Source organism: Hyla sarda, chromosome 2 (assembly GCF_029499605.1).
Source record: "Hyla sarda isolate aHylSar1 chromosome 2, aHylSar1.hap1, whole genome shotgun sequence".
Lineage (NCBI taxonomy): Eukaryota > Metazoa > Chordata > Amphibia > Anura > Hylidae > Hyla > Hyla sarda.
The window spans coordinates 42,497,318-42,513,967 of NC_079190.1; the positions used below are offsets into that span (position 1 = coordinate 42,497,318).

At 45.1% G+C, this 16,650-nt stretch overlaps 1 protein-coding gene across 1 annotated transcript in view; it reads right to left on the reverse strand.

Moving 5' to 3' along the window:
- Positions 1-14,078, reverse strand: part of ALKBH8 (alkB homolog 8, tRNA methyltransferase) — a 61,015-nt gene extending 46,937 nt beyond the window's left edge. Inside the window, exons 1-2 of the mRNA XM_056560329.1 lie at positions 13,921-14,078; positions 2,961-3,101 (exon numbers count right to left, since the gene is read on the reverse strand). Coding sequence (XP_056416304.1) covers positions 2,961-3,101; positions 13,921-13,938 — 159 coding nt within the window. The 5' untranslated portion in view covers positions 13,939-14,078. The remainder of the gene's footprint in view (positions 1-2,960; positions 3,102-13,920) is intronic.
- Between the last annotated feature and the right edge of the window lie 2,572 nt (positions 14,079-16,650).

A 16,650-nucleotide genomic window follows, 5' to 3' on the forward strand; every position in this document is an offset into this window, starting at 1 on the left:
AATGCCTACATCACCCATACCAGGTCCACTGGCACTTGTTGTCTCCTGCATAAGGTCATCCTCTGCCTTTTATTTATTTTTAAATTGTTTGTTTTTTATTGTCTAATAAAGATTGTTATACTTTTTGAAATAATATTAGTATTGTGGGTCTCTTTGTTTTTGGCTATATATGAGTTGTAGTTTTGCAACAGCTGTAGGCTCTCTCGTTGGAAATTGCTTGGATAAATATCGGACATTGTATTTTTATACTAAAAATACTGGCAGGGTGGCCAAAATACCGGCCAGGGGGCAACCCTAATTGTCACTCCTGGAGACTAAGGGGGAGATTTATCAAAACCTGTGCAAAGGAAAAGTTGCCCATAGCAACCAATCAGATCGCTTCTTTCATTTTGCAGAGGCCTTGTTAAGAATGAAAGAAGCAAATTTAAAGGGGTTGTGTCTGTGCCCTGCCTTTAGGAGCTCCGCACGCAGCATCCGGAAGTTCATTACTCCGGACGCTGTGTGCGGGCTTCCGTGTTCGCGGCCGCCGGACGTGACGTCACGCCCGCCCCCTCTACCAAAGTCCATGGGAAGGGGGCGTGACAGCGCCACATTTAATGAAAATTCATCAAACACCTGTGGGGTTTTCAGGCTGACTATACCCCTTGTTACGTTCCGTGGGGGGTGTAGTTTCCAAAATGGGGTCACATGTGGGTATTTATTTTTTTGCGTTTATGTGAGAACCGCTGTAAAATCAGCCACCCCTGTGCAAATCACCAATTTAGGCCTCAAATGTACATAGTGCGCTCTCACTCCTGAGCCTTGTTGTGCATCCGCAGAACATTTTACGCCCACATATGGGGTATTTCCGTACTCAGAAGAAATTGCGTTACTAATTTTGTGGGGTCTTTTTGTCCTTTTAACGCTTGTGAAAATAAAAAGTAAAGGGCAACACCAGCATGTTAGTGTAAACATTTTTATTTTTTTTACACTAACAGGCTGGTGTAACCCCCAACTTTTCCTTTTCATAAAGGGTTAAAAGGAGAAAAAGCCCCCCAAAATTTGTAGTGCAATTTCTCCCGATTACGGAGATACCCCATATGTGACCCTAAACTGTTTCCTTGAAATACGACAGAGCTCTGAAGTGAGAGAGCACCATGCGCATTTGAGGACTAAATTAGGGATTGCACAGGGGTGGACATAGGGGTATTCTATGCCAGTGATTCCCAAACAGCCTCCAGCTGTTGCTTAACTTCTAGCATGCCTGGACAGTCAGTGGCTGTCCGGAAATGCTGGGAGTTGTTGTTTTGCAACAGCTGGAGGCTCCGTTTTGGAAACACTGCCGTACAATACGTTTTTCATTTTTATTGGGGGGACAGTGTAAGGGGGTGTATATGTAGTGTTTTACTCTTTATTATTTGTTAGTGTAGTGTAGTGTTTTTAGGGTACATTCGCACTGGCGGGTTACGGTGAGTTTGCCGCTAGGAGTTTGAGCTGCGGCAAAAAATTTGCCGCAGACCAAACTTGAAGCAGGAAACTTACTGTAAACCCGCCAGTGTGAATGTACCCTGTACGTTCACATGGGGGGGGGGGGGGGGGGGGGCAAACCTCCAGCTGTTTCAAAACTACAACTCCCAGCATGTACTGACAGACCGTGCATGCTGGGAGTTGTACTTTTGCAACAGCTGGAGGCACACTGGTTGGAAAACCTTCAGTTAGGTTCTGTTAATTTTCCAACCAGTGTGCCTCCAGCTTTTGCAAAACTACAACTCCCAGCATGTACTGATCGCCGAAGGGCATGCCGGGAGATGTAGTTATGCAACAGCTGGAGGTTACGCAACTACAATTCCCAGCATGCTGAGACAGCTGTTTGGGCATGCTGGGATTTGCAGTTTTGCAACATCTGGAGGGCTACAGATTATAGACCACTGCACAGTGATCTGCAAACTGTGACCCTTCAGATGTTGCAAAACTACAAATCCCAGCATGCCCAGACGCAAAGAGCTGTTTGAGCATGCTAGGAGTTGTAGTTTTGCAAGATCTGGAGGGATACAGTTTAGAGACCACTGAATAGTGGTCTCAAACTGCAGCCCTCCAACTGTTGCAAAACTACATATTCCAGAATGCCCAAACAGCTGTCTGGGCATGCTGGGAGTTGTAGTTTTGCAACATCTGGAGGGCTACAGTCTCAGACTGTAGTCCTCTAGATGTTGCTAGGCAACTTACAGGCTTCCGCAGGATCCAGGGAGCGATCTCCGTCGCCGCCCGCCGATCACCGTCCCCTTCGTTTCCCCATTCTGCCCCGCCTATTGTGGGTGGGCAGGACGGGGAAAACGAAAGTAAACCCCTCCGCCCCAGATCTGCTATTGGTGGTCGCGTCTAGACCCCCAATAGCAGGGATAGGAGGGGTGGCATCCCTGCCACCTCGCTCCTATGCCTTCAGTGGGATTGTAGTTGTCTTAGACACCCGCGATCCCCCTTCTATTCCGGGTCACCATAGACCCGTAACGACCCGGAATCGCGCAAATCGCAAGTGTGAATTCACTTGCGATTTGCGCCGATCGCCGACATGGGGGGTCTAATGACCCCCCTGGGCATTTGCACGGGGTGCCTACTGATAGATATCAGCAGTCACCCCGGTCCGGTCGCCGCCCGGCGGGGACCGAAATTCCCACGGGCGTATGGATACGCCCTTCATCCCCAACAGGTTAAAGTTAAGGGTGCCAATAATTTTGGCCACACCATTTTTGGAGTTTGGTGACATTATGTCCAATTTGGTTTTTTTCCTTCCTTTTTTGGTTTAGTTCCAATACACACAAAGGGAATAAACATGTGTACAGCAAAACATGTGTTACTGCAATCCTTAGAAATACTACATTTTCTGCAAAATTTCAGGGGTGCCAACATTTACGGCCATGACTGTAATATAACAATATTAATATTAACACAATGGAGATAACAGACAAGACCCCTGCCGCCACCTTGGAGGGTCGTGACGCGGTCTCTATGCCTTCATGCCGCAGGAGAATATTCTTTGCCTTTGCTTCTTTCTTCATCACCTTCTTCTGCTCTTTGCTCAGCTTCGGTCTTGTGTTACATCCCGCCATCTTCTCTTCTGTAGACTATGAAAGAAAACACAAAACGGTATGAAGATCCCATCCTTATCATACTGGTGAGAGTCTAACTTCAATCTGCCCTCTGAAGGGGCTGCCTAATGCAGGTGAGCACTGTGGCTTCTGTATCAGTGTTTCCCAACCAGTGTGCCTCCAGCTGTTGCAAAACTACAACCCGGACAGCAGAATATTGTATGGAAAAATGAAGGATGATGTTACAAAGTGCAAAGGGTCGCACCAAAAAAAAAGCCCTTTTGGGTCTGTAGATGGAAAAATAAAAGAGTTAATAAAAGGCGAGGAGGCTAAAAAAAAAAAAAAAAAATGGCTGTCATTAAAGGGGTACTCCGGTGGAAAACATTTTTTTTTTTTTTTTTTTAAATCAACTAGTGCCAGAAAGTTAAACAGATTTGTAAATGATTTCTTTAAAAAAAAAAAGAAAAAAATCTTTACTCTTCCAGTACTTTTTAGCAGCTGTATGCCACAAAGGAAATTCTTTTCTTTTTGAATTTCTTTTTTTGTCTTGTGCACAGTGCTCTCTGCTGACACTTCTGCCTGTGTCAGTAACTGTTCAGAGCAGGAGAGAATCCCCATAGCAAACCTATGCTGCTCTGGACAGTTCCTGACACGGGCAGCAGGAGTCAGCAGAGAGCAATGTGGACAAGACAGAAAAGAAATTCAAAAATAAAAGAATTTCCTCTGTAGCATACAGCTGCTAAAAAGTACTGGAAGAGTAAAGATTTTTTTTTTTATAGAAGTAATTTACAAATCTGTTTAACTTTCTGGTACCAGTTGATTTAAAATACCCCTTTAAGGGGTTAAAGTAACTGATTAGGGTAGTGTTTCCCAAACAGGGTGCCTCCAGCTGTTGCAAAACTACAACTCCCAGCATGCCCGGACAGCCTTTGGCTGTCCGGGCATGCTGGGAATTGTAGTTTTGCAACAGCTGGAGGCACCCGGTCGGGAAACACTGGATTAGGGAGTATTCGGGCATGCTGAAAGCTGCAATTTTGCAACATCTGAGGGTCACACTTTGGGGCCACTGGCTTACACTAACATGGGATGGCTTTTTTTGCGAGTCCCACAGACCATCAGTGTATCAGAGGATCCTTTCAAAAGGCGGGATGCGCCAAATAAAATGAGATGTCTACTGCCAATAAAGAAACAGCAGAAATTCAATATATTGAAAAAAAAGTACCAGTTTCAGCCACATGGGGGCAGTGTAGACCTATTTATAAGAGAAGATTGACAGCCGACCTCTCTGGCAGGATAGAATGCTGATATTATCTCTATGATGTGTTCTCAGAAAATAACCCATCGATTAAATCCAAGAGAAGGTGTGATGTTTGAGCCGCTTTGGAATAATCTTTTAAAAATACCAAAAAAGGATTTGCAAAATGTTAAACTTTGTCCCGTTAACTCTATGCATTGAATTGTTCAGTTAACCCCTTCATGACCCAGCCCATTTTCACCTTCATGACCTGGGAATTTTTTGCACATCTGACCACTGTCACTTTAAACATTAATAACTCTGGGATGCTTTTACTTATCATTCTGATTCCGAGATTGTTTTTTTTTGTGACATATTCTACTTTATGTTATTGGTAAAATTTCACTGATATTTGCATCCTTTCTTGGTAAAAAATCTAAAAATTTCATGAAAATTTTGCATTTTTCTAACTTTGAAAGTCTCTGCTTGAAAGGAAAATGGATATTCCAAATAAATTACATATTGATTCACATATACAATATGTCTACTTTATGTTTGCATAAAAAAATTGACAAGTTTTTACTTTTGGAAGACACCAGAGGCCTTCAAAGTTCAGCAGCAATTTTCCAATTTTTCTCAAGATTTTCAAAATTGTAATTTTTCAGGGACCAGTTCAGGTTGGAAGTGGATTTTAAGGGTCTTCATATTAGAAATACCCCATAAATGACCCCATTATAAAAACTGCACCCCCCAAAGTATTCAAAATGACATTCAGTCAGCGTTTTAACCCTTTAGGTGTTTCACAGGAATAGCAGCAAAGTGAAGGAGAAAATTCTAAATCTTAATTTTTTACACTCGCATTTTCTTGTAGACCCAATTTTTGAATTTTTACAAGGGGTAAAAGGAGAGAAATCACCCTAAAATTTGTAACCCAATTTCTCTCGAGTAAGGAAATACCTCATATGCGTATGTAAAGTGTTCGGCGGGCGCAGTAGAGGGCTCAGAAGAGAAGGAGCGACAATGGGATTTTGGAGAGTGAGCTTTTCTGAAAGGGTTTTTGGGGGGCATGTCGCATTTAGGAAGCTCCTATGGTGCCAGAACAGTGGACCCCCCCCACATGTGACCCCATTTTGGAAACTATACCCCTCATGGAATTTAATAAGGGGTGCAGTGAGCATTTACACCCCACTGGCGTTTGACAGATATTTGAAACAGTGGACTGTGCAAATCAAAAATTTTATTTTTCATTTTCACAGACCACTGTTTCAAAAATCTGTCATACACCAGTAGGGTGTAAATGCTCACTGCACCTCTTATTAAATTCCATGAGGGGTGTAGTTTCCAAAATGGGGTCAGATATGGATATATATTGTTTTGCGTTTGTCAGAACTGCTGTAACAATCAGCCACCCCTATGCAAATCGCTTCAAATGTACATGGCGCACTCTCCCTTCTGGGCCTTGTTGTGCGCCCCCAGAGCACTTTGCGCCCACATATGGGGTATCTCCGTACTCGGGAGAAATTGCATTACAAATTTAGAGGGTCTTTTTTCCCTTTTACCTCTTGTGAAAATGAAAAGTATAGGGCAACACCAGCATGTCAGTGTAAAAAATTTATTTTTTTACACTAACATGCTGGTGTAGACCCCAACTTCACCTTTTCATAAGGGGTTAAAGAAGAAAAAGCCCCCCAAAATTTGTAAGGCAATTTCTCCCGAGTACGGCGATACCCCATATGTGTCCCAAAACTGTTGCCCTGAAATACGACAGGGCTCCAAAGTGAGAGAGCGCCATGCGCATTTGAGGCCTGAATTAGGGATTTGCATAGGGGTGGACATAGGGGTATTCTACGCCAGTGATTCCCAAACAGGGTGCCTCCAGCTGTTGCAAAACTCCCAGCATGCCTGGACAGTCAGTGGCTGTCCGGCAATACTGGGAGTTATTATTTTGCAACAGCTGGAGGCTCCGTTTTGGAAACAGCAGCGTATCAGACGTTTTTCATTTTTTTGGGGGAGGGGGGCTGTGTAGGGGTATGTGTATATGTAGTGTTTTTTACTTTTTATTTTAGGTTAGTGTTAGTGTAGTGTTTTTAGGGTACAGTCCTATGGGCGGAGGTTCACAGCAAGTTTGCCGCTGGGAGTTTGAGCTGCAGCGCAAAATTTGCGCTATCTCAAACTTGCAGCACTCACTGTAAACCTCCGCCCATGTGAGTGTACCCTGTACATTCACATTGGGGGGAGGGGGCAAACATCCAGCTGTTGCAAACTCCGAGCATGCCCTTTGGCTGTCCGTGCATGCTGGGAGTTGTAGTTTTGCAACAGCTGGAGGAACACTGGTTTGGAAACACTAAGTTAAGTAATAAACTTTAAAGTGTTTTGCAACCAAACTTAGTGTTTCCAAACCAGTGTGCCTCCAGCTGTTGCAAAACTACAACTCCCAGCATGCATGGTCTGTCAGTGCATGCTGGGAGTTATAGTTTTGCAACAATTGCAACAGCTGGAGGCACTGAGGTAGGAAACGGACAATGTTTCCCAACTAGTGTGCCTCCAGTTGTTGCAAAACTACAACTCCCAGCATGCCCAGGCATGCTGGAAGTTGTAGTTCGGCAATATCTGAAGGATCAGATGTTGCCGAACTACAACTTCCAGCATGCTTGGGCAGTCTGGGCATGCTGGGAGTTGTAGTTTTGCAACATCTGGAGGTCCACAGTTTGGAGACCACTGTATAATGGTCTCCAATCTGTGCTCTTCCAGATGTTAGAGAACTACAACTCCCAGCATGCCTGGACAGACTGAGCATGCTGGGAGTTGTAGTTTTGCAACATCTGGAAGAGCACAGATTGGAGACCATTATACAGTGGTCTCCAAACTGTGGACCTCCAGATGTTGCAAAACTACAACTCCCAGCATGCCCAGAAAGCCAAAGGCTGTCTGGGCATGCTGGGAGTTGGAGTTTTGAAACTCCCAGAGGCAGCAGTGAGATCGCTTTACGGCGATCTCACTGCTGCCAATGAAGATGCCGCCCTGCTACTGCAAACTCACGGCCGGGAAGCACCACCTCCAGGACCGCCTGGAGGACGCCGCTCGCGCCGGGACCGCTCGGGACACCGCATGGCCGGGTAAGTGACGCTGGGGACGGGTAAGGGACACTTAGCAGAGCGGTGTGTGTCCCGATCCCCGTGATCCGGACTCACACACCGCGCTGCTAAGTATTCTGATAGCGAAACGCTGCTATCAGCTAGTCAGATTTGACTAGCTGATAGCAGCGATCGCTGGGGGGGGGGGGGGGGGGGGGGAATGAAACCCCCCGTGGTCGCATGGTAAGATGGCTGGCTATCAGTGATAGCCACCATCTTTCCGGGCGCTGCGGGATGCCGCGAGTAGCGGCAAAAATGTTCATGACGTACCTGTATGTCATGGGTCGGGAACACCTTGCCACCCATGACGTACAGGTATGTCATAGGTCGGGAAGGGGTTAAAGGGGTATTCCAAGAAAAATAACTTTTTATATATATATTATATATATCAACTGGCTCGAGAAAGTTAAACAGATTTGTAAATTACTTCTATTAAAAAATCTTAATCCTTACAATAATTATCAGCTGCTGAAGTTCAGTTGTTTTCTGTCTGGCAACAGTGCTCTCTGCTGACATCTCTGCTTGTCTCGGGATCTGCACAGAGTAGAAGAGGTTTGCTATGGGGATTTGCTTCTACTCTGGACAGTTCCCGAGACAGGTGTCATCAGAGAGGACTTAGACAGAAAAGAACAACTCAACTTCATCAGCTCATCAGTACTGAAAGGATTAAGATTTTTTTTAATAGAAGTAATTTACAAATCTGTTTAACTTTCTCGAGCCAGTTGATATTTAAAAAAGAAGTTTTTTCCCTGGAATACCCCTTTAACTCTATGCATGGAATTGTTCAGTTAAGGATCCTTTTTTTCCTTGAGGACGCATCGATTTTTGCGTTTTCCTCTTCGCCTTTTAACAGCCATATGTCTTTCACTTTTCCACTGACAGACCCATTTGAGGCTTGTTTTGAGTGGAACCAAATGTACCTTGTAATAACATCACTCACTTTATGACCGGGGGGGGAACACAAAAAAGTAAGTTAAACAAATTTAACCCCTTGGGGATGGAGGGTGTTTACGTTTTTGCACTTTCGTTTTTTCCTCCTCACCTTTTAAAAATCATAACCCTTTCAATTTTGCACCTACAGACCCATATGATGTCTTTTTTTTTGTGCCACAATGGCATCAGTCATTTTACCCAAAAATCTACAGCTAAACAAAAAAAAAAAAAAATCATTGTGCGACAAAATTGAAGAAAAAAAAACACCTCATTTTGTAACTTTTGGGGGCTTCCGTTTCTACGCAGTGCATATTTCGGTAAAAATTACACCTTATCATTATTCTGTAGGTCCTTACGATTTCTGGAAAAAATCATAACTACATGCAGGAAAATTTATACGTTTAAAATTGTCATCTTCTGACCCCTATAAACTTTTTATTTTTCCACGTACAGGGCGGTATGAGGACTCATTTTTTGCACCGTGATCTGAAGTTTTTATCGGTACTATTTGTTTTGATTGGACTTTTTGATTGCTTTTTATTCTTTTTTTTGTATAAAAAGTTATCAAAAATATGTTATTATTGAGTTTGAATTTTTTTTACGTGTACACCATTGACCGTGCGGTTTAAATAACGATATATTTTTATAGTTCGGACATTTACACATGCGGTGATACCACATATGTTTATCTTTATTTACACTTTTTTTTTTAATGGAAAGAAGGGGGTGATTCAGACTTTTATTAGGGAAGGGGTTAAATGATCTATATTAACTTTTATTTATTTCACTTTTTTATTTGCAGTGCTATATCCCCCATAGGAACCTATAACATGCATTACACTGATTTCCTACACTGATCAATGCTATGCCACAGCATAGCATTGATCAGTGTTATCACCGCTTGACTGCTCCTGCCTGGATCTCTGGCACGGAGCAGTCATTCAGCGATCAGACAACGAGGAGGCAGGAAGGGACCATCCTCGTGCGTCCTAGCTGATCGGGACACTGAGGTTTCACAGCGGTGGTCCTGATCAGACCGACTGAGCTGCTGGGAAGCTTCCACTTTCATTTTAGATGCAGCGATCAACTTTGATTGCCTCGTCTAAAGGGTTAATAACGCTCGTCACCGCAATTGGTGATGCACACTATTAGCCATGGGTCACAGCCGTCGATAGAGGCCGGTCCCAACCCGCTATGACACAGGGTCACGGCGTGACCCTGTGTTATAGAAAGGCTGCGGGCGCAGGGCGTACAGGTATGCCCTTCACCCCCAAGAAGTTAAATAAAATAAGCTATTAAAAACTTAAACCCAATTTATATATTTTTTATATTTTATTTTTATTTTGTTTATTTAAAAAAAATAATAATAATCAGCCCCCCCCCCCCCCCCCATAGAAGCACAGGTGAGCTCTCTTCCATGCTTTGCTGTGAACAATAGACCAGTGTTTTCTAACCATGGTGCCTCCAGCTGTTGCAAAACTACAAATCCCTGCAGAATGATCTCCTTTGCACCCAGTGGCCGCTCCACTAATTGAAGCACCTGACTAGTGATGTAATATCTCGGGCCGCACTGCAACCTGGGAAAACCTGAGACAACACTCATTTTGTATGCTGTTAAAAATAAACATTTTGGCAAAGATCACATAAGAATTGTGAGACCACCATAAAAAAACGGTACAGACACTACCGTATTTTTCGCCGTATAAGACACACTTTTTCTTCACCAAAACTGAGGGGAAAAAGTCGGTGCGTCTTATACGGCGAATACACCCCTATCGCGGCGGTCCCTGCGGCCATCAACGGCCGGGACCCGCGGCTAATACAGGACATCACCGATCGCGGTGATGCCCTGTATTAACCCTTCAGACGCGGCGATCAAAGCTGACTGCCGCGTCTGAAGGGAAAGTGACACTAACCCGGCTGTTCATTCGGGCTGTTCGGGACCACCGTGATTTCACCGCGGCGGTCCCGAACAGCCCGACTGAATAGCCGGGTTAGTGCTTACAGGACACCGGGAGGGACCTTACCTGCCTCCTCGGTGTCTTCTCCGTTCAGGGATCCCCTGTATGGCCGGCGCTCTCCTTCCTCGTCATCACGTCGTCGCGTACGTGCGTCGGCGTGCGTAACAACGTGATGACTGCGACGGAGAGCGAGGATACCCGGCCGGCAGCAGAGACGTTCCGGAGCGACGGGGACACGGCAACAGCGATGGAGCGACATCCAACGTGTAACGTGATGACTGCGACGGAGAGCGAGGATACCCGGCCGGCAGCGGTGACGGGTCCGGAGCGGCGGGGACACGTGAGTATTACCTCCTATGCAGTGGTCTTCAATCTGCGGACCTCCAGATGTTGCAAAACTACAACACCCAGCATGCCCGGACAGCCAACATCTGGAGGTCCGCAGGTTGAAGACCACTATTGGGTTCAAAATCTTAAATTTTTTAGATTTTGCACCTAAAAATAGGGTGTGTCTTATACGCCGGTGTGTCCTATAGGGCGAAAAATACGGTATATTATGAACTGCACTAACTTTACAGCCCCTGTAGTATAGTCAAATAAAAAAAAAAACTGATATACCCCTTTTTTTGACCCCAACATTTTATTTTTCCGAATAAAGGGCTGTATGAGGGCTCATTTTTGCGCTATGATCTGTAGTTTTTATCGTTACCATTTTTGTTTTGATGGAACTTTTTAATCACTTTTTATATTTTTTTTCTGGTATATGAAGTGACCAAAAATCAGCAATTCTGGACTTCGATTTCTCTTTTACATTTATGCCATTAACCATGCAGTTTTATTAACATTATTTTTTTATAGTTTGGACATTTCCAAAGGCAGCAATACCAAATACGTTTTTGGCATGGGGGCTGGACGGGACCCTACGATTACTGCGCATTCACACCATGTTTTTGTAATACAGTTTCCGTACACGTTTTGGAACCGTATTAAAAACCTGATTTGCATCCTGATCAGGACTTCAATGGAGTAAGGCCGGATTCCTCAGAACCTGACTAAACTGTATCAAAACGTGTGTAAAAATTTTAATCTGTATACGGTTTGTAAAATGATGTCCGTTTGCATCCGTTTTTTAAGAAAAAAATTATAAAAGTTTTTAACTTTTCATTTCATTGAGAATAAAGTTTCACTTGTTTGATTGAAATTCTGTGCAAAGTCAAAACCCGTATGAAACTGTACACGCATACGGTTCTGTACTGTTCCCATTGACTCCCATGTAAAAAAAAAAAAAAAAAAAAACTTATACGTTTCAATACGGTTTTTCACCCGGACCAAAAACCGTTATAGGCTATGATTTTGGGTATGGGGAAAAATACTGACAAAACCGTACAGGATGCAAAATGGACACAACCGGATGCATCAAGTCAATGCATATGGTTTTCAATACGTTTCCATACGGTTTTCACATTGAAAAGTTATACGGGAAATGTACTGCAAAAACGTGGTGTGAACCCAGCTGAGACCATACTCCACAAACAATGTCAGAAAAAGTCCAAATCCACGGCTCACTTGTATGACTGGAAGTTCCAACCAATCAGAATGGGTATTTCCCTGGTAAAACATCTGTATTATTGACTGCATGCACTGACTGGCTGTCTGGTGGCGCCCCCTACAGTATAGTGCAGTACTTTCTGTCAGGACTGTATCTGGCGTACACTGTGTACTCTACAGGACCCAGGAGAAGCACCTGCCCTCTATGTATAACAACATGATTAATAGCCTGTAGTATGGTGTCACTGTTATAGGGGCACATCGGCCGGCTCTGTTATGGGGGAACCTTAACTAGCACAGTTATGGGAGCACTTAGGTTATCACTGTAATGGCAAGACACTCTGTCTGGCATTGTTATGGAGACACTCCGGCTGGCACTCTGATGGGGAGACACTCCGGCTGGCACTGTTATGGAGACACTCCGGCTGGCACTCTGATGGGGAGACACTCCGGCTGGCACTGTTATGGCAACACTTTCGCTAGAGCTGTTTTGGGGGAACTCCAGCTGGCACTGTTATGGAGAAACTTGGGCTGGCACTGTTATGAAGAAACTCCCGCTGGCACTGTTATGGAGACGCTCTGGCTGGCACTGTTATGGAGACACTCTCGATGGCACTGTTATGGAGACACTGGCACTGTTATGGAGACACTGGCACTGTTATGGAGACACTGGCACTGTTATGGAGACACTGGCACTGTTATGGAGACACTGGCACTGTTATGGAGACACTCCGGCTGGCACTGTTATAGGAGCACTCCTGCTGGCACTGTTATGGAGACACTCTGGCTGGCACTGTTATGGAGACACTCCGGCTGGCACTGTTATGGAGACACTGGCACTGTTATGGGGACGCTCCCGATGGCACTGTTATGGGGAGACTCCCAATGGCACTGTTATGGGGACACTCCCGATGGCACTGTTATCGGGACACTGGCACTGTTATGGAGACACTGGCACTGTTATGGAGACACTCCGGCTGGCACTGTTATAGGAGCACTCCCGCTGGCACTGTTATGGAGACACTCCGGCTGGCACTGTTATGGAGACACTCCGGCTGGCACTGTTATGGAGACACTGGCACTGTTATGGGGACGCTCCCGATGGCACTGTTATGGGGACGCTCCCGATGGCACTGTTATGGGGACGCTCCCGATGGCACTGTTATGGGGACGCTCCCGATGGCACTGTTATGGAGACACTGGCACTGTTATGGAGACACTCCGGCTGGCACTGTTATGGGAGCACCCCAGCTGGCACTGTTATGGAGACACTCCCAATGGCACTGTTATGGGAGCACTCCGGCTGGCACTGTTATGGAGACACTCCCGATGGCACTGTTATGGAGACACTGGAACTGTTATGGAGACACTCCTGATGGCACTGTTATGGAGACACTCCCGCTGGCATTGTTATGGAGACACTCCTGATGGCACTGTTATGGAGACACTCTGGCTGGCATTGTTATGGGAGCACTCCGGCTGGCATTGCTATGGAGACACTCCGGCTGGCATTGCTATGGAGACACTCCGGCTGGCACTGTTATGGAGACACTCCCGCTGGCATTGTTATGGGAGCACTCCGGCTGGCACTGTTATGGAGACACTCCCGCTGGCACTGTTATGGAGACACTCCCGCTGGCACTGTTATGGAGACACTCCCGCTGGCACTGTTATAGAGACACTCCGGCTGGCACTGTTATGGAGACACTCCGGCTGGCACTGTTATGGAGACACTCCGGCTGGCACCGTTATGGGAGCACTCCCGCTGGCACTGTTATGGAGACACTCCGGCTGGTGTTGTTATAGAGTATGTAATCTGGTATAATGTACACTCCATATTTACATTCTCCATACATAGTAACATTCTATGCATCTCCAGCCCCTGCACTACAATTCCCAGCATACTCTGCTCTCAGGCTGCAGTTCTGCTGCAATCACTAGCATGCCAAGCCTCAAGCCCCTCTCTATAACACCCGCCCCTACATATAACAGCATCAGACACATCCTCAGCACTGATAACAGAGCACATCACCAATACACGTTACCTCACTGTGCGCCGCCATGTTCAGGAAGTCTCCGGAAAAACTACAGTTCCCGGCATGCAGCGGCCGCCCGGCATGTCACGTTATCCTCTGCAGTTCAGTGAGAGGCGCAGGCGCAGTGCAAAGGACAGTGGTTGGTTATTTGTGTCTCTCCAGCTGTTGAAAACTACAACTCCCAGAAAGCCCTTATAGCTTACATCTGTCCATATGTCCGGGAATGCTGGGACTTGTACTATTGTTGTACTACCCATTAGAACAGTGTTTCCCAACCAGGGTGCTTCCAGCTGTTGCAAAACTATAACTCCCAGCATGCCCGGATAGGCAACGGCTGTCCGGGCATGCTGGGAGTTGTAGTTTTGCAACAGCTGAAGGCTCCCTGGTTGGGAAACACTGCATAAGACAAATACAGGCTGTGTCCATGAACGATAAAGCTACCCGACTACAAAACCAAAAGATACAACAATAAGAATATATCATTTATTAACCCCTTCCAGTCTCAGTGATTTTGAATTTTACTTCATAGCCCAGTGTTTCCCAACCAAGGTGCCTGCAGCTGTTGCAACACTACAACTCCCAGCATGCCCTGTCAGGCTGGGTTGGTAAACACTGCCATATAAGAGCTTGTTGTTTTTGTTGTTTTTTTTTAGGTCGCAGACAGTTTTATTTTTGCGTTTACTTCTTTTTTCATCCTTCATAACGCTTAAAATAATTCTAATTATTCTACCTACAGACCCATATTAGGTCTTGTTATATGCGGGGACAATCGTAATTTGTATTGACATCCCTTATTTTATTACAAAATCTATGGCAACAAAACACTGAGGGACTTATTGCTATATTAAAGGGGTACTCCACTGCTCCAGCGTCCGGAACGTTTCCTTCAGAACGCTGTGTGCGCGGGTCGTGACGTCACCCCCCTCAATGCAAGTCTATGGGAGGGGGCGTGATGTCCGTCACGCCCCCTCCCATAGACTTGCATTGAGGGGGCGTGGTGTGACGACACGACCCCCGCAGCCCATACCCAACATTCGGAACTAAATGTTCCGGACACTGGGGCAGTGGAGTACCCCTTTAACCCCTTAAGGACTCAGGGTTTTTCAGTTTTTGCACTTTCGTTTTTTCCTCCTTACCTTTTAAAAATCATAACCCTTTCAATTTTCCACCTAAAAATCCATATTATGGCTTATTTGTTGCGTCGCCAATTCTACTTTGCAGGGACATTAGTCATTTTACCCAAAAATCCACAGCGAAACAGAAAAAAAATAATTGTGCGACAAAATCGAAGAAAAAACGCCATTTTGTAACTTTTGGGGGCTTCCATTTCTACGCAGTGCATATTTCGGTAAAAATTACACCTTATAATTATTCTGTAGGTCCATACGGTTAAAATGATACCCTATTTATATAGGTTTGATTTTGTCGCACTTCTGGAAAAAATCATAACTACATGCAGGAAAATTTATACGTTTAAAAATGTCATCTTCTGACCCCTATAACTTTTTTATTTTTCCCCCGTACAGGGCGGTATGGGGACTCATTTTTTGCGCCGTGATCTGAAGTTTTTATCGGTATGATTTTTGTTTTGATCTGACTTTTTGATCACTTTTTATTCCTTTTTTTATGGTATAAAAAGTGACCAAAAATGTGCTTTTTTTGACGTTGGAATTTTTTTGCGCGTACGCCATTGACTGTGCGGTTTAATTAATGATATATTTTTATAGTTCGGACATTTACGCACGCGGCGATACCACATATGTTTATTTAAAAAATTTTTTACACTGTTTTATTTTTTTTATGGGAAAAGGGGGGTGATTCAAACTTTTATTAGGGAAGGGGTTAAATGACCTTTATTAACACTTTTTTTTTACTTTTTTTTTGCAGTGTTATAGGTCCCATAGGGACCTATAACACTGCACACACTGATCTCTCATGCTGATCACTGGCGTGTATTAACATGCCTGTGATCAGTGTTATCGGCGCTTGACTGCTCCTGCCTGGATCTCAGGCACGGAGCAGTCATTCGCCGATCGGACACCGAGGAGGCCGGTAAGGTCCCTCCCGGTGTCCTGCAAGCTGTTCGGGATGCCGCGATTTCACCACGGCGGTCCCGAACAGCCCGACTGAGCAGCCGGGTCACTTTCACTTTCACTTTAGAAGCAGCGGTCAGCTTTGACCGCCGCTTCTAAAGGGTTAATACCGCACATCGCCGCGATCGGCGATGTGTGGTATTAGCCGCGGGTCCCAGCCGCTGATGAGCGCTGGGACTGACGCGATATGATACGGGATCGCGGCGCGAACCCACCTTCATATTGCGGTGGGTCCTGCGTATACGTATAAATATACGTCCTGCGTCGTTAAGGGGTTAATTATGTTTTAGCACTTTACCCAGAGTTAATATATTTTATATTATTATTTTGTTGTTATTCTTATGTATGTTATTTATGTGTTACGGTGCCTTTAAGCAGAGAGCAGTGAAAACCCCATGTGACCCTGCCTGCCAATGGGAACCCCTAAATTCTTGCCCATATAGTGTAGTGGGGGAGGAGTTGCCCCATTGTACCTGAGCACCAGTGTGGTAAAAGGTGTGAGAAGCTGCAAGGGAAGGCCCAGATCAAATCTACCGCATAGTGGAAGTTCATGCCCTGGCGGAGAAAGCTACAGGACCTTGACAGAACCCTGGCTACCAGGATCAATCTTCAATACTCTCTCAAGTCAGTATCAATTTATTGGGTG